The sequence below is a fragment of the Poecilia reticulata genome, chromosome 10 (assembly GCF_904066995.2).
Source record: "Poecilia reticulata chromosome 10, P_reticulata-male-v2, whole genome shotgun sequence".
NCBI classification, from domain to species: domain Eukaryota; kingdom Metazoa; phylum Chordata; class Actinopteri; order Cyprinodontiformes; family Poeciliidae; genus Poecilia; species Poecilia reticulata.
In genome coordinates this window covers 10973714-10992564 of record NC_088839.1, presented here as the reverse complement: position 1 = coordinate 10992564, position 18851 = coordinate 10973714, and the positions used below count along the sequence as shown (strand labels likewise).

At 39.4% G+C, this 18851-nt stretch overlaps 1 protein-coding gene and 1 long non-coding RNA gene across 10 annotated transcripts in view; both read left to right on the top strand.

The window, feature by feature from the left end:
* Window positions 1–2063: 2063 nt before the first annotated feature.
* Window positions 2064–18851, top strand: part of ablim3 (actin binding LIM protein family, member 3) — a 55162-nt gene continuing 38374 nt past the window's right edge. For 6 of the 9 annotated variants that reach the window (XM_008419573.3, XM_008419572.3, XM_008419571.3 and 3 more), the window contains exons 1-2: window positions 2064–2528; window positions 16493–16627. In XM_008419573.3, the coding sequence (XP_008417795.1) occupies window positions 2516–2528; window positions 16493–16627 (148 nt within the window). In that variant the 5' untranslated portion in view covers window positions 2064–2515. Of the gene's footprint in view, window positions 2529–16492; window positions 16628–18851 lie in introns of those variants that run through there. The other 3 variants (XM_008419576.3, XM_008419574.3, XM_081611564.1) reach the window with 2 other exon arrangements.
* LOC145553174 (uncharacterized) lies at window positions 3569–13392 on the top strand. Its single transcript, XR_014089431.1, has 3 exons — window positions 3569–12892; window positions 13005–13107; window positions 13198–13392. It is a non-coding gene; the product is annotated as an uncharacterized LOC145553174 (long non-coding RNA).

The window sequence follows — 18851 nt, the reverse complement described above, 5'->3', positions numbered from 1 at the left end:
GGTGAACTTCTGATTTTGCTTCCTCTGACTGGTTCTCTTCAAATATTGCCCTGTAATTCCAGTCATCCTTCAATAAACTCTATTTGTCGCTGCTGAAGCAGCACATTACACACCACACGTCAGTAGGAACGATGTGTTCAGGTCGATGTTTAGCATTAGTTGCACGCAGGCCACAAATTTACGTTTTTTGTTGCATGATATGACATTATTCCGATTGCTTCCTATGTCCCCTAAATGGTGTGAGAAAAACTTTTCCTTGTGGCTTTCCAAGTGCAATTTTTATGAAGGGTAGATTTGTTAAATGTCTGAGTAACGGTTTATTTATGGCAACATGGTAACTTTGAAGCTACATAATATCTTTCTTCTCCTCTATTATTCACTACTTAGTGCTTGTCTGTCACATTTAATCCTGATTAAAACAGTGTATTATTACCAACATGTTTGGGGTAGTAAAGAGACAAGATCAGATCACTTTTAAATAAAAATAAATACTTCTGACAGGCGCTGTTCTTTAAAAAGAATTAGCTGTTAACTTCATGTTTATTCATCTGCATTTCCCTTCGTCAATCCATCTCAGGGCTGTTTAATTTCTCAGAGTTGATGTTGCATTAAACCGGCTTCCAGTTTGAAAGCTGAGGTACCAACAGCGGATGGGTGTTGCACTGTTAGATGGAGATCTTTACGCATCAATACCCATGAACCCATTTAAGTAAACAGAAGGCAAAGCTACAAGTGCATAACATTTCTGCTTTTAGGCACCAAACGCCATAGACTGGAAAAGGAATAGAAAAATTTCAAGAGCACATTGTCTCCAGAGTTTTGCTTTAGCTTTCCAATGTCAGTAAAATGCTCATTCTTATCCTTCAAAAGTGCTTCTGGCATTAAGTAAAGTATTTTACGAAAACTGAGTGGCACCATTTTAGATTTAAAATTGAATATATATTAAAAAAAATAAATAATTAAATAAATAAACAGCTTTAAGTCAGACTTACTGTATATTGTTGCGATGTGTGCCGTAACTTCAGAGGGCGGTTTCAGCCCATCTAATCTTTCTTTAGCAGGACTTCATCCGTAAACAATCCAATTAACCAATTTGCTTACGTCTGTTTTCCAGAAGAGGGCGGTGTAATAGCAGTTTTAACAGGAAACTCTGCCGAACACAATGGAAACATGAAGATTTAAAAATAATAATAAGTAAGTCTTCCTCTATCAAATTATTATTTTCCTCACATCATTGTCGTAATTTTGATCTTTGAAATGCGATTTGTATTACACTGAATAAACTGATGAGACGTGACATTTCAGCTGACACTGATAATAACTCTGCCATCATCAGTCTAAGTCAGACGATTGATAATCCAATACTTCTTATCGTGACTTTTAGGACAATGTTTTCGTTTTCCTTTTTAAAAGCAAAGAGTGACGTCGCTACATGAGCGAGGATGAAAGTGAGAATAGTAAATCAAACGTCAGAGCAGGAGTAAAACCCGGAAGAGTGCTGTTCTTTTTACAATAAAATCACTTTCTTTTCTTTTTTTTTGTCACTGAATTGTGAACGAAGAATAAAAGTTCCACAAAGCTGGATGTTCGAGACAATTCTAATCAGGCCCCGGAAAGTTTTGCACTTTTATTTTTTTTTATTATTGTTATAATTATTTGATTTAATTTTTTTTTTCCTCATGTGGACCTATTTGTGTCTTATAAACGATTGTTCTAAAAGCACACAACCTCTCAATTTAAATTGTACAGGACCAAAACAAAAATCTCCAAATGTAGATAGATAGATAGATAGATAGATAGATAGATAGATAGATAGATAGATAGATAGATAGATAGATAGATAGATAGATAGATAGATAGATAGATAGATAGATAGATAGATAGATATTTGTCTAGTTGACTCTCTCTCTCCCTCTTTGTTTGCCTGTCTGTCAATTACACCCAATCTTAAGCGACTGCGCCCTTATTTTGAAAGGTCAGTGCGCACACAGTATCCGGACCCAGTATTGACAGCGCTTGAGAGGCGCACGCACGGGGACACGCCGGAGGAGCGCGGCGGAGCTGGAGGAGGAGGAGGAGGGAGGGTGCTGTATCGGGCGAGAGTAAAAATGTGAAGGTGGAATCCAAGTGAGCAGCGACGTTTTCTGGTCTGTAGAATCTGTCTGACTGGAGGGGAAATAATTATTATTATTTAAAAAAAAACACACACACACAGGAGACCTTGGCACAGCAGGAGCGGGAGCTTTATTTGGATCCTACAGCTGATTACGGGAATAATCCTCGCTAAGAATTCTTTGTTTATATTTGCGCGTCCCTCTTTCTGCCAGTGTCTACACCTTCACATGCAACTGACTGGAAGGAAGGAAGGAGCGGTGCCGAGAGTGAGGAGGAGGATCACAACCCGCGATTGCAGGATATTGTTTTATTAACTGCACTATGTGAATATCTCCTCGTGCTTTATGGGATTATTTTTGGCCGAAGCAGCTTTGTTTTGGATAAGGACGCATTGGGCATCATGAGTTCCAGTGGTAAGTCCATTCTCGCGCGCCTTGTCTCTCCGCTTGGAGTGCAAGGACGATGTAAACAATGATTAAAAAAAACAAAAACAAACAAAATATCTTATAGGAACCATGTATGTTATTTTGTATTTAGTGGATGATATAGATAATTAGCATGTTTTTTTTCCCATCACAAAATGTAGAATTTCTATTACTTACAGACTATATAAAATAGTTTCTTTTGCAAACATTTGCACAGAAGAAAAAAGAAAGGTATGATTATGCATCTAACTCGGAAAAGGTTAAACATGGGACTTTAAATAAATCCAGGGGTCAGAGTTCACCCAGAAGCATTTCTCCACTTCTTCACTCACACAGCAGCAGCTTGGACGCTCTCAGTGTCTGTCACCTCTCTTTCACCTCCTTCTGGGAGACCACGTTCAGCTCTTTCACACTGTCCCTGCAGGATCAGCACACCTTGTAACTTGTGGAGGGGCAGGGGACGGGGGGTTCGCTGACCCAACCTCCCTGTATATCTATGTGTACTGCAGCATGTGACAAATAACCCTTACAACCTCAGGGGGCCACTGACATCCTTACCCTAGAATGGCCCCAGGGACAGCTCTGATGCCGAGCTGACCTTGGATCAGCTGACTCTAACCCTGATCCTCTGTCTGCTGAATCAGGGCTTTCCCTGTATAGCTTGTGGTGAGCGTGTGCACACGTTTTCTGCACGCTTCCATTTTTGGTCTGTACACAATTTGCCGTGAGTCGACGCGGGCGAGCGTTTCATTGTGCGGGCTGGGAGAGGCGAATGTGCCCCAGGTGCTCAGAGAACTGATGGTGTCAGGAGCTTCCTGTCCAGCCGCTGGTCTCTCACTGCATCATTCATAATCTAGCTTGTCATTCTGTGGCACTACATTATTTATCTGGCACTCTGAACTCAGCTGAGCCTTGCCTGACTTGCAGGGAATGTTGCCTTGATTCCCAGGAAGGGTGTTGCTTCTTCTGACTCTCTTGAGAAAATGAGAATAATTCTTTTGTTAAGAGCTCTGAGTGTTTTTTCTCTCTCTCTCTCTCTCTCTCTCTCTCTCATCCTCGCGTGACAAATAGAGAAGGAGGAGGAGCACCTCCGGCCAACATGTGGGGAGCTGTCACACGAGTCCTTGTGTTTTGCACACAAGATTGCCCAGCATGCATTGTCACAGCTGGCAGAGAGTTGGTGGAACATGTGTCTGTTTCCCCGACTTAAAGCTTCTGACCTGCAGAAAGAACTTTTCCTTTTTTTCACTGTTCTCCCTTTGGTGTCAGTCAAACATATGTTGCTGTCTGCCTCCACTGCTTCTAAGGTTTGGACATGACAGGGCCTGTTGGGGTGCGCTGGGTGCACTGCTTTCTGGTCCACCGGGTGCGATCAGCCGATGGCCATCGACGCACTCGGAGCAACCCGCACATCCTCCACAACCTCGTTTGCTGAATTCGGGGCGTATTTACGTCACTCTGCAAGAACTTCACGTGGTTCGGTGTGGAAAAAAAAGTATTAATCTGTGCAACAGATTAAGATCTTTCTTTTTGGCACACTCTGTTTCTGCACTAGGGAGTGATAAAGCACAAGCAGATCAATATACAGATCATTGAGTTCAGGGAGCCAGGGGCTTTTTTTGCAGGGCCATTCATCACAGGCAGCTCTGACACTTCTCTCCCTCCCTCAGTTTGATGTCCAGAGCAACATTTTTTCCAATGTTAGACAGAACATATCTAGAAGCAATTGAGATTTTTAGTGTGTTACGTTGAGACTTCTGCATATTCCCATGCTCTGCGTCACCGCCACTTTGCCATCACAAACGATTGGTTTAATATATATATATGCAAAAAAAAAGATGCATCAAAATAAAAAAGATCACGGTTCACGGTTATCTGTTCGAACTGTGGAGGGCATAAATAAACTAAATGCACCAGCTTACAGGATACCTCTTACAAAACTAAGCTTTTATGGGTTCACTTTGACGTTCCTTATGTTTTCTTCTCAAAATCCTGCGTATGTTGCAGGAAAAAATGTAATCTGTCAAAACAATACATGAATTCTCAGCCCTTAGAAGAAGAAACTGATATTCACCTGGATTGATGCCTTTAAAAAAAAATTCACGAGAATCTTGAAAACAGAATGGAAAAAGCAAAACCTCAAATGACAAAAGGAAATTAGTATTAGATTACATAAAATGTAATATTTTAATATAACTATATTATTATATAGTCATGGCAAAAAATAATTGTAACTGTAATAATACATGCACGTTATTTCAAGATGACTGGAACATTTTGGTTTGATCATTTCCGTACCAGGCACATCTGCAGCAGGTAGACAGACTCAGAAGTTATAAAAACTAACATGTGTTGATGTTTCTAATTACAGTTTCTCTATAGTTAGGTACATTTGAATTAAGTGCAGTACAAAAAAAATAAAATAAAATAAGGCTTTAGAAGGCGTTGCATGCAGTTTTGTCTTTCGTGGCCCTGGCAGTGCGTCTAATATGTGAAATCGCCACAGGGCAGAGTAGACCAGGCTGATGTGCCAGCATTATGAACAAATCATACTGAATTATATGCTGTTACATGTCTCATTTTCTTTCTGTACAGGTGCAATATTTGAGCAAGGCAGTAATGAACCAATCGCTTTTCTTGTAGCCTGTATAAGAGCTAAATTTAGTCGGATTTCTTGTGGTGTGCACATCAGGCCACAGGGAAGTTACGGCATAGGTTAGGGCAGGTGTGGAGACGCATCCAGTAGCTGCCGGAGCCTGACAGTAGAACAGAAGCTGCACAACCAGAACAGCCAAAGGAAACATTGGATCATGTTCTTTTCTGGTTTGGTGAGGTGAGTCGCTTCAGTTGCAGCTTACATTAGTCAGGGCAAAAAAAATGCTTCACAGGCATTTGGTTTTTTGTCTTAGAGGAATCTGTTGCATAATAACTAAAACTTCCCAACTAACCATTTGAAGGATCGGTCGTGTTTAATTTTGAGGAAATTCATTCATTAGTAAATACCATGTATATTTACTCATCAGCTATAAAAACAATAGATATTGTAAGGCTGGGTGTCCTTTGTGTGGTGCTCAGTCTGACTTAAGTATCTAGTCATCCACAAACTAAACCTTGCCGCCATTCGATATTAAAAATCTTCAAAACTAACTTTTTAAAGGGCGCAACAGTGTTGCACATCTGGAAAATTCTCATGTGCAGCACTCTGTGACTCAAGCAGAACTTACCCGAATGTTTCCGCAGTGCAAAATTTCACTTTTTTCTCATGCCAAATGACAAATGAGTCTTCTTAAAGTTGCGGGAGAGGGTGGCGAGATGCCGGTACTGTCACTTATAAAACACTTATGGCTCTTCACAACTTGATAAGTTCATGATTAAGTTTTAGGTGTTATAATTTCAAAAACACTTGTGTGTTTTCATGGTTTCATATCAATAAAAACCAATGAGTCAGCGCTACAAAACATTTGTAATTATCAAACAAAGCGTTTAGGACAGGCAACTCTGCATGCACACACCAAGGGCAATTTAGAGAGACAAATGACACCAACACACATGTTTCTGGACCAAGTACCCAGAGAGAACTCACACATGCACAAGGAGATCGTTCCAACCTCAAGCAGATGCTACTGTACAAACATTGCTGTAAGTGTGGAACATACAATGTGGGCCAAGCACATCTGAGTAGCATATTTGTCATTCAAGGACGTACGTAAATAGCGCGCTGACAAGACGGGGTGTACAAATGTAAACCTACATAAGACCTGCGATATTAAATGATGGATTGTTTCTGAGCGGTGGGGAATCATCTGGAAACCGGGGTAGACGGAAGCGAGAGCTATAGCATTTATGATTGCTGAGCCGCTTCCTCATCTGGCGCACAGTCCAAACCGGAGCCAAATACCATTCATCACCACACGATTCCAGGTGCCTTGGTTCAATAACACAGAGAACAAAGGCGGGAGCTCCGACTGCACAGATGCAAGCCGCAGATGCTGGGAGGCAAACGCTGAATATTCATTTACAGTTGCGCGCAACCGATGCAAAATCCGGCGGATGGTTTTGTGGATTATTAACAGCTACTGTCGTAAGGGGTTTGACTTTTGCGCACGAGTGAAAGTCACCAAGAAGAGGAAAATGTCAGACATAAACAAAAGGGTTCAGCATAATCAGTTTGTTCTTAAAGTAATGGAACGGATTTGATGGGGCACTAGATTCAGTTCAATGTTCGACCATGGCTGTGTCCTGCTTCCTCTGACCTTGACCAGGGAGTCATTGAGACCGTGGGCAGCAGTCCGACCCTTATTCCTTTGCTCTGTGGAGTATTGGCATGTTTGTGTTACCACTGGACACCAGCGTCGCTCTGATGGCTGCCTCAACACAAGGTTCTGATGGAGATGAAGACAGATAAGGAGAGAGAAGGGCTGGAGAGGGAGGCAGAGGAGCCCTGATCAATGACTACATTAAATTACTGACAGGGAAGACGGATGGGCGTACTGCTGGGATGTTTTATGAAGAGTGGCAACGATTTCAGAGGAAATGATTGCTCCATTGACAGAAAAATAAGTATTCTGTTAGTCAGACATTGATTGTTGTTTTTTTTTTTTTACTAGAATTTTATGGATGTAGTGAAATTATGTGACAAAATGAGAGCTTTAAGGTCTTTTATATACAAACCTAATACACATAAAAGCTGTGATGTGTTTCACTGCTTTTAATTCTTTCAGTTAAAACACTAAAGCCTTTTAGCTGTAAAAAAAAAAAAAGAAAAGAAAAAAAAAGCAGGTATTACATTGAGAATTAGTTGGGCTGTTTGCTTAAGAGACCAGCTTGCAGTCATGCTACTCACAGCTGGCAGGCTGTCATTTCAATACAGTGTTAAGTTCAATAAGAGCAATAGTAATAATAACTGCATATTGCAGCACTGCTGTATGCACAGACATGCAAGATGTTGCATGTCTGTTAACTGGTATAATTGAGAAGATATGATTTAGGCACACAGCACAAGCAGAGTCTTGCTCATGAAGACTGCATGTTCATATTTAAACATATTATGTCACATTTACTTTTTTTGAGCATTGCATCAAAAGAATTCTCTTATCCAAAACGTACCTGGAGAGTTGCTTTGATTCTTTCATTCATGCTTGAGAGTTTCTTGTATCTCCTGTTGCAGACATTCCGGGCTGCAGAAACTCTTGCTGATACGAAGCTCGTCTTTGGAGCTGCGGTCGTCAGCAACCCACCCCTCCTCTGCACCTTTCCCTCTCAGCTCCTCTAGACTAGCATCAGCAGCACCTAGCAAACACCTGGTGAAACTGCTGAGCTTATCGTGAAAAGTACTTCTCAGTCCAAATCTCGTAAAAACAGGAAACTGCATTATGAGGCAGCATTGTGATGAAGTGCTTCGTGTCGGAAAGAGGAGGAGCTTCTTAAAAAAGAGACAGAGGACAATTTCAAAGCATCAAATTGCAAAGTCAAATTTCTTATTTGATATATGCAGCATTTTTACACCAACTGCAGGTGACATAGTTTACGTGAGCGTGCTATAAAATTGCACTATGAGCGTGGAAAATGCATAATACCTCTCCTTTAAAAGTATAACAACGTATTTTTCCACTCTGTTGTAACTCACATCTAACTCATCACCACCATGAGTTAGACGTGGTGGGCATCCACATTGGGCATCCACATTGTGACCGAACTCCCAGCATGTTTTGGTCCAGGCTGTCGGGTCAGAGGAAGAAATCGCAGCAACCTCTCAGTCCCCAGGGATGCAGCCGGCCTCTCTGTGCTCAGCGCAGTTATCCCGTGGATCCTGAAGGCTGTAATCTCCTGGGACACCCTCTGCCGATGTGGAGTCAGTGGATTACACCTGCAGTCGAGCTGGTTTTCATTAGAAGTGTGACTCAACTGGTTGACATAGAAGAGGATGGAGGGATTTATTTATTTTTTTATAGAAGTCTTTAATTGGCTTTGACATGAGAGAGCTTTGTCTCAGTGAATGAAAATGGACACACTGTCATGGTTAGTTATGCAACGCCTCAGCTCCTAAGCTGTTTGTGTACTTGGAGTCTTTGTTCTTGGCTTCTTTTGAACACATGGTAAGTCAGAAAGCATCTTATTGAGCTTCTTTATATAATAACTTATACTGGACTTTATAATCACATGATAGCTTCCTGGTTGGGAGTAAGCATGACTGATTGAAAACTGCAAAAAAAAAATTTCTGGTTTAACGTTCCTCTGTTTTGAAGTCCGTTTAAATGGACACTGAGCTGCATTTCCCCATTTCTTACTGTGCACTGCAAAATTTTTATTATTTATTTATTTTTTTTGGCTTTGACATCCATCCCGAGCATCTGAAATCTTTCTGGACTTAAAGCAAAGTGGCAACGTGCCTTCACTTCATTAGGCAACGGGTCAAACCAAGCAGCAAAAATCTAAATGGAGAAACAGGAATAAGGTTATTAACAAACTCATCTACATAACTAAATGGTTTGCAAAATAAAACATGTAATACAGGGCAAAACGAAGGCTTACCTTAAAGATAAACAAACAATACAAGGAAAAAAAGGAAACCCTCCATTTAGTAGAACCCAGTGATGCAATCAGTGACATCTATGGGTTAGAAAGATTAAATAAATCAGGAATAAGAATGAAGGACAAGTGGTAAACACAAACTGAACCACTTCGTCGTAGACCTCCATTACATTTACTGGAGTAAAACGGTGCAAGTTACAAGTGACGTATCCATACAGTCGCTGACTGCTTACAAAATGTAACGTTTGCTGCTTGTTTCATAATTGGTTATTGGGTTACCATGAAAAGCACTTTGAACTCTCCTGTAAATGAAAAATAAACTTGAAAGGGAACTCCCTACCTGAATTGATAGCTCAACCAATCAAGATCAGGTTATGCTCTGAGTAGATTTAGCATTTGTGTAGTGTGTAATTATAGCCTACACCTATGTATTTAAATAAATTAAAAAAAAAAACCCATCAAGAACAGTCGCTTCATTAGGTACACCTTGTTAATATATTCAAAAATAATTCAGTAGGCTTTGAAATTTAAACAATGCTCATTTGTTTTAAGGGCCTGAAAGTGTGCCCAGAAGTCCTTCACACGACTAGTCAGAATCTTTAGAACAAAGCCAGATGGAGGCACGTTTTAACACGGTTCAGGCCGTAATGTAACTTTACCATCTGAATGTCGCGGCTGAAATCAAGACTCATCAAACCAGGCAACTTTTTCCATTGCTTATTGTCCAGTTTTGGCGAAGTGTCCAGTTAAGTGTAGCCTCAACTTCCTATTTTTAGGGAATTGACAGAAGCCGCGTATTTTGATGTTCTGCTGCCGTAGCCATTTTGCTTCTAAGTGTTGTGAGTTCAGAGTTTGAATTTTGCATATTTCGGTTGTGAGAGGAGTTTCTTCTACTCGGTATAGTTGGCCTTTTCATCATCTCAAACCAGGTCCACACTTTCTCCTCTGAACTCTGACATCAGTAAGGCATTTTTGTCCACACAAATGTCACTGCCTAGATATTTTTCTCTGTTTTTGGACCATTCTCTGTCAACCTGTGAAGTGGTTGTGTGTGAAGGTCCATGCATATTCAAAGCTCCTAAAAGGCTCAAACCAATCCGCGTGCCACCAACAACCAAGCCACATTCAAAGTCACCCAGCTTGATTTGAAATTTTGCAGCTTTTGTTCACCATATGTAGATTCTTAAATGCATTAAGTTGCTGCCATATTTGACTCTTACTTTTTGTGCAATAAGTATTTGAATGCATGATATGTTGGACAGTGAGGTTTGATATGTTAAATGATTGTGGAAACAGCAAAGTCATTGTCAATTTATTTTTCAATAAAAGAACAGCTCATGTCATTCATTTTTGTTATATTGTTCTATGTTAATATAAAATCACGTCAAATGGAGTAATCATATTTCATCTTCTATCTGAACTTGACTGGTGTGGGAAGCATAGGATGTTCCTGCGTGCTACGGGTTTGTTTTGGCCACGTTTCAGAAGGTCAGCAGGGTAAATAAATTGCCATCGTGTTTTTCCAGGGTTTGATGTCAGGCCACTTCCATTAGCCCACATTATCCCACATTCACACCTGATGGAATCACGGTTGGGCATTTGGTTTCACAAAACAAAAACAAAAAAGACACTTCCTTGAAACTTTCACTGGAAAGGGCGGCTTGGCACTTATCAGGCAAGTTTGTTTTTTCCAGAGGTCCCGGCGGCATTGAGAGGGAAACAATGAAACTTACAGAGAGTCAGCTGTGGGAGATGTGGTATGGGTTGCAATTGTTGTTACTTATTTCTCGCAGTCACACTCTTGTCCTTGGTTGGGAAAATAAACAACCACGGCTATTGTGTCGATTTATGCCTTTATGCATAGTCTGTGAAAATATTTATTGCATCTGTTTTTTCAGACTTACTGGTTCTATAAAACAACATAAATGCTTGTATAAAAACATCTGTTTTTATGTGTATTTTAATCTGTTTCAAGTCAGTTCTCTTTCTAATCGTCACCTGCTAAAAGCCTATACACCAAAAACCCCACGGTGCTTACATCCTTCCACACAGAAAAAAAAACGTTGGATCCAACAACTTTCGTGTCAAGTACAGAGTTGAGATTATTAAATGCAGTATAAAGACACCAAATGTGATAGCCTGCCTTTTTATGTGAGAAATTTGAACTAAACAGTCAAGCTTACCAGGATATGTCCAAAAGGAAGTCGAGAGACATTGTTAGGTTTGCAACAATGCAAGTCACCTGAAGGCCACTATCAAGAGCAGTGACGTGCGGTAAGGTTAATTATAATCGAATTTACAAATCTAGACCCCTGCATGTTATTGTTAACATAAGGAAATTTTGCGCATACGTACAATGTTGGAGGGCAAAAAGACTATTCTTTAACATGTGATCCCAGGTGAAAAAAAAGTATACTTTAGTATACTTCAAACATACTTAAATTCGTGAAAGTATACTTTAAGTATGCAAATTATTAAGTGTACTACCTGTAAGTATATCTGAAGTATACTAAAAATACACTTGTACCAATTTCGAAATTAGTACTTTAAACGCACTTAAACATAATTGTACCAAAATACACTTTTAATATATTAAATAAAAGTACTTTAAGTGAACAAAATATGAATGAATATGTATGAATTTTTAAGTGACTTAATAATCTTTTACTATTTATTAAAATTGCATACAATAAAAAAAATTATAATCATAATGTAATTTTTAAGAAAGTATCTAATCAATTTTCAGATGTGTGATGTAAAACCTTATAATCAACGGCATTAGCTCCAGTTCACACTCCAGACCAGATGGTGGCGGTATTGCACACTTTCATTTATTTAAAAAACGCCGCAAAGAGAAGAAAAACTTGAAAGCAGGGAAGATAACAGACGCTGTTCAAATTCGCCATTTTTACTCGCATAATATCGCCTTAAAAGTAGAGAGGGCCTTGACAATAGTTACTAATTTCGGTAAATTCAAGCTGGTGACGTTCTAGTCCGAGTTAGACGACAACACAACGGGACGAAAGGAGCCCGGGGGGGACGAAGGCTGCTAAGTGTTGCTAGCTGCTGGTAAGTTTGCTTATTAATTATCGTCATTTAATTATAAACAGTGCAGTAAAGATATATAACTTACATTGGTTTCATAAATAATTATTTTATCAATTTTATTGTGACTTGTATGATTATTACAATAGCAATCATTCAGCTTCATGTTATAACTGCATGGAGGTTGTTTGTTGTGACTTATACTTTAATTCATAAGCTAACCTGGTTTTAATTAAGCTCCATAAGACAAAGAGACTTTTATATTGTGAGGTGGTTGTTCTAACTCGTTCATCAATGATTTTATCTTCAACATATGTTTGCAGTCTAACTAAGCAAATGAAGATGAAAGAGGAAGCCAGAGAAATCGGGTGTTAAAAAACCTAAAGACTTTCCGTCTCAGAAGAGGCTCTAACTCCACCAGATCACCAACCAGCTCTGAGGATGAACCTTCACATTGTCTTCATGATGTAAGTTTGTTTTTTCAATGAGGAGCTAGCTACATTTTCAACAACAAAAACTGGTGTGTTACCAACTCCAAGTGCTTAATAAACATGATTTAATTTAAAGATAACTGGAATAAATTTTTCTCCTTGTTAAACATTTCTCTTTCATTTTTTTTATTTGTTGTTGACTTTCAGGGCCTTGTGATGAACTGGTGACCTGTCCAGGGTGAACCCTGCCTCTCATCTGATGGCTGCTGGAGATGGGCACCACCAGCCTCCCTCACCACCCTGCAAGGATCTGCGTGTTCAGATAATGGTTGGAAAGATTTTAAGGTAGTTTGTTTGTCTCCCTAAGTCCACACTTAAAACAGCTTCATAGTTAATGCCAACATCAACTGACTCTATGACATTGCTGACTATTTTTTTCTACTTCTAACATAAACAGGCAAAGAAGAAACCCAGAAATGTTTTTCCACCCCAGGCATCTGGTCCCAATCATAATCAGTTCTTATGATGTCACATACATGGCGAGTCCACGTCTTAAAATTGTAAGTATTATTTTTTTATTTGCCATTTTCCTGTTCTCTTTAAATACAAATACTTTCTCTGTTTAATTGCTCTATTGTTCTTTTTTGTAGGTTTCCGTAAGTTGCAGTGAACGGGAATGTTCTGTCGTTGATTCTCACTTTCATGTTTTATTGTCACACTTAAATTTTCATGTTCATGTGTTCACTTTTGACCTGAAAACTTATAATTTATGTAAAGTTCATAATGTTGGGAGTAAAATTGGACAATTTTAAAATGTCGGTAATAAAACAAAATATTTGAATTACCTTGAACATCTTGTGTAATTAATCTTCCCATGTAATTTTTGCCTAAAACAATGTAAGTACTGTAGTGTAGTTATGCATGTCTTTTACAAAATAGGTACGTAGGAATAAAGACTTTCACGAGTTATTAAAATTGTAGTTTATTATCAATAGCAGGAAATCAAAAATAAAAATTAAGTGTAATTTAAATACATTACTAATATATTAATAGTATATTTAAAATATATTTGAGGTATATTAAATATATATTTTTAATATAATTTTGAGAATTATTATATTTTATCAAATTATATCAAAATATAATAATAAAGCTCTGAAATATGATATTTAAAAAGTATACTTTAAGTACACTTGAAGTTGTTCCATAAAAGTACGTATAGTATACTAAAATATACTATTAGTTGTAATTTAATACAATTTAAATACTACTAAAGTATACTAAGCACAAAATTTGTTGTTCCAAAATAGTACAGTTTAAGTACATCGATAAAAGTATACCAATGTATACTAAAGTATGTTAAAATTTAGTATACTAAAGTATACTTTTTTTTCACCTGGGATGCTTAGCTGCGCCAAATAATTCCGTGATCTCAATCAAATTTAGACATGTAGATATTATTAATTTGGCACTTATCAGCAAAGGGAGAAACCGTTAAAGTACAACTCAAAACGACGTCTTTCTCGCTCTCTCTATCAGCGCAGCTACTGTATGGCTAGATCGCTGTTACTGTCTCTTATTCTGCAGGTGTGGAGTCACAATATCTGGGTTCATGAGCGCCCCCAGCGATGAGGCACGAGAACTGCCTGCCTCATCTCGAATCTGTTCTCTGCCGTTCTGATCGCTCCTTAGCACACGAAACACGTTACACACACAGTTGGTGACAATAAAAACACATTAAATACATAAGCTAAATTGTGGAAAATCAGTTCATACATTAAAAGTTTTTTTAGCCATTTTATTGGCGACGTACAGGCAGGAGGAGCATGCTCTAATGGAATAGCAGCCAGCGCAGTTAGCGAGAGGTTGCGCAATCCCAGGTGAGGCTCAGCTCGCTGCTGCCTCACCGGCTTCGCTTCTGAGCATTTGAATGGGAAAATGCGAAAATTCAGCGATTTTGAAGAAAAAAACCATCAGATTTGGTTAAATTAAATGAAAAATATGTACTTTATAGTACAAACCACAGGGTGAAAATATCTTTATAAATGATTTTATTATTATATATTATTTTTCCATGATGCCTCCCTTGACCGCATGTCACTGATCAAGAGCTTCCATTACACATCAGCATTGCTGCACCGACACAGTAATTCATGCAAAACGAGACCCCAAAAAAGTACAAATCAACATGCATTTTGCATGCTGACATTTTTATTTAAAATATATTTTCACAAAACCTCATGTAATATTCAACATTTTTTGAGACATTGAATTATGTGTTTTTATTATCTGTAAACCATCATCAAAATTACAGGAAATTGTGTGTGTGTATACTTACAAAGACTCAACTGTGGGAGATGTGGTTTGTTTTGCGATTGTTGTTGGTATAGTGTCGAACAACACTGAGAGAAACAGCCTTTATCAAAACCATAGATATTGGCAGTCTGGGTAGAAAGCAAATTTAACCACAAATACTTCTATACAACTCAACAAATGCAAGTAGTGCATCAGCTGTGACTTTTTTAAGTGGTGCAAGCCCTTCGGCATTAAGTCTCGACAAGCAATCAGCTACTCTGTTGTGTCAGCCCACATCCTCGCCCCCCTCTAGCGGAAAAAGTCCTTCGCCTAGATGGCCATCCCAGCCTGCTACTCCGGCATCCCTCCTTTTCATTAATCTCAATATAGAAGAACGATAAAGAAGAGGCAGGTGTTTTGACACATTGTCAATATTGTAATCTTTTCAGATGCCATGAAATATGTTAATAGCTCAGATCCCCGGGCCGACCTAATCTAACAACCAAGAAATGCTGAACATCATTGTGAACATTTGTTGATACTAATATTAAAGTGGTTTGATATTTGTATTATCAAACCACTTTTTCCACTAAGCACAAGGTCTTGTGCTTAGTGGAAATCTTTTTGTTTGTGTGTGTGTGTGTGTGTGTGTGTGCGTGTGTGTGTTGGCGTGTGCGTGTGTGTGTGGCTCTATGTGAAATAGCTATGAGGGCTCGAAGGAGTCACACATGTAAGCCGAAGCAGAACGAGGTGAGGAAATCGATGCGGTCAGTCAAGTGGTGGTGAAGCATGAGTGTGTGAAAAATAGAAGCAGGGGGAGAGAGAGCCTGGAAGTAGCCCAGCGTATAGTTGTCAGACCTCACAGTTTTGGAGCTGGTGTTGACAGGCCTGCAGACGGAGCTTATTGTGGAAGCTCCATGCAGCGCCATAGTCGGGACACAGCCATGGTGGTACTGCTCCTAACATTTTCAAACTATTTTAACCTTTTCGTAGTTTGACCTATTAAAACCACTGAGTTTTATTTGTTTTATTGGAACTCCACATGTTAGGCCAACATATTAAAAAAAGCAGCACCTGATTGAGACATGGAGGGGGAAGGATAACTGAGTTTGAAATGTTTTGAGAAAAACAAAACCTGGGACCTTAGAATACAATGTAGAACCAGACTCCCCTGCCATTCCAAAACACACTAATGTGCTTTCATGTAAACTCATGTAGTTCTGACACGTTTTGAGCGTAAGGTGCTTCTGGTTTACATTCAAAGTCTATTTGGATCTCATGTCGATGTGCCTTTATTGGGGTTTAGGCAAGGCACTTAACCCCGAAACTGCCTACCAATTTGCGTATTGGTGTATAAATGTGTGAGCGTTTGTGAGTGCGAATGGGTGAATGTGGCTCTAGTGTAGCTTTGAGTGGTCAAAATAACTGGAAAAAGCACTATATAAGTTCAGTCCATTTACCAGTCCATTTTCAATGACGATCAAAACGCATTTGGTGTGAACTCAGCAAAAGTGCTCACCTTGAAGCGTCGCACGCGTTTCTGACATGCGTAACGTGTTGAATTACGATCACAAAAATCTGTCAATACAGTGTATCAGTCTACATTTGATCCTTCAGATGGTACATTTAGGATGTTTTTATGCTCCACAGCTCATCGGCAAGTCTCAACACGCAGCGAGCGGGGCTCTGAGCCAATCCGGTGTCAGCGGTGTCGAGAAGTATGCAAAGGGGAAGTGGTCCGCGTCCAAGACACTCACTTTCATGTCAAGTGCTTCACCTGCACCGGTAAGAAATTGGATTCCTTAAAGACGACACCACACAGTGATTGTGAAAGCAGAAAAAAAAAAAAAAATCTGTAGTGTTTATGGTAAGAAAATATGCCATAGCTTGCCCTTGCTTATGACATATTTGGCCATAAGTATTACCATACCTTTTGTTAGAATGACATTTTCTTTTTATGGTCAGAGATGACATGTTTTTTCTTATCCACATCAAATGGTAAGCCCTCCATTTCCTGGTGCACATGCTGAGTGCTGCTATTAGCCCTCAGTAGGGACTGAAACGTATCAGAGGGATCTTGCAGCACACATGGGATCCTGGTAAGGTAGCTTGTTATCGTCCTGGCAACCGAGAGAGGATTTGCCTTTGCTTGTGCATGCTGGCTTAATGCCACTGATGTAACTGGCTTTTCAGTGCTGCTGTATAAGCAGGTGCAGGTGATCTGGAGTGGATACAGTAGTGACATAACCAAACATCCTGTTACAATAACACCACTCCTGTCCGTTGTAATGCGAAGCTGATTTAGTCGCCACTTTGCATCTATATTTAGAGTTTAGAAAAATTATTTAGATGTAACTTTAATGTCTTTGGAAATATTTACTAGATAAGAATCAGTAGGAAATGGTAGAGAGTAGAGGAAGAATCACAGTGGTGTGATACTTCCTCCACTCTCCATATAAGCAATTTATTAATCACCCACGACTGACAAGTTGGAAAGAAATGTAAATTTTGAATGCTGTCTTCAAATCTGCAGGCATTATGCTGCCAGTGAGAATTTGAATTTGCTCAAATTATAATCAGCCTTGTTAAAGGCTTATATGAAAAGCTAAAGCACTGTAGCTATAAATGCATTTGCAATTAATCAGCCATGCAGCTGAAGAGAAATGCCCTTTATAGATTTTGTAAGTAGCAGCACACATGAATCAAAGTACGTATTGTATTTCAAACAGGCTGTAATGTGAAACAAATTGGCAGGATACGACTAGATAGTCTTTCCTATGGTGGAAATAAGCAAACTAAACAGCTTCACTGACATTTGTGGGTAGAAAAAATAAATTATCAATGCCTGGAATTTCCCATTTCGTCATCATCTCTTAGCGTCTCTTAGCGTCTCTTAGCACTCATGTTTTTGTAAATAAATGTCAATGGGGGACATTTCACAGTGCAGCGTTTCCCCGTCAGCCTTTTAAAGCATGAGAGTAAGAATGTGTATTTTTGTCAAAGATACAGTAACAGCATTGTCTGGCCCTCACATGTTCTGTGGTTCATGAACTCACAAAGGGCTATTCACTCGAAGCTTGTTGTCTATTTCACGACTCTTACACACACACACACACGCACACGCACACGCACACACACACACACAAAGCTCCCAGTGCCAACGCACACATTTGAACTCTTGTATGTAAGTGTCCATGTTCACGTACATGTGGACACGCTCTCTGCGGTTGTGAGAGGTTGCTGTGGTAACCATGTGAAGGGACACCTGGTCGTGGTTGGTGGATATTCTCAGCATCTCTAAGGTGCTACCAACCAATCGGAGAGCTTTATTTTGTGTCCCAGAAAAAAAAAGTGGGTACGCCAAAAGTGAGCAGGAAAGAGGAAGAAGAGTGTGGCTGTGGGGTGGGGGGGTCGTTGTTTTTGTTGCTCAGACATTAGGTCACCGGTGTACTGCAATACTAAACTGGATCCGATATTCTGTTTTTCATATTTATAGTAGCTGTACTCCCACTGAAAACTATGTCTGGATATTTTGAGTCTACACATGGGCAGAGAGCTCCCTGCTCATGTTCCAGAGGCAGTGATCGGCTGCTGCTCATCAGCCAGAATGTGCCACATCCTTTCCCATAATTTGCCTTCTGGCAGGGCTTCTGCTCAGACAGCACTTTTCTATAGCTTTCATTGTGAAGCGTGGAAAACCCGGTCACATGCAAAGATGTTGCATGTTTCTTTGAACTTAGCAAACTCTGTCTCGCTTACTTTTAATTGGTACTTTCCATGTGGTGCTTTATTTATTTATTTTTTTCTCGTTTCCCTGTTGCTGTTTTGCTAAATTTTTTTCTCCCTATTTTTTTTATAACTTTGCTGTTTAAATGTGTCAAAATTACGTGGTTAATTGTTCATCTGTGGTTTTGGTACAGCACTAACCTGCTGTTACCAATTATATTCAATTGTGATTTTTCTTTAAGAACTACATAGAATATGAGATAGAAAAACAGTACTCACATTA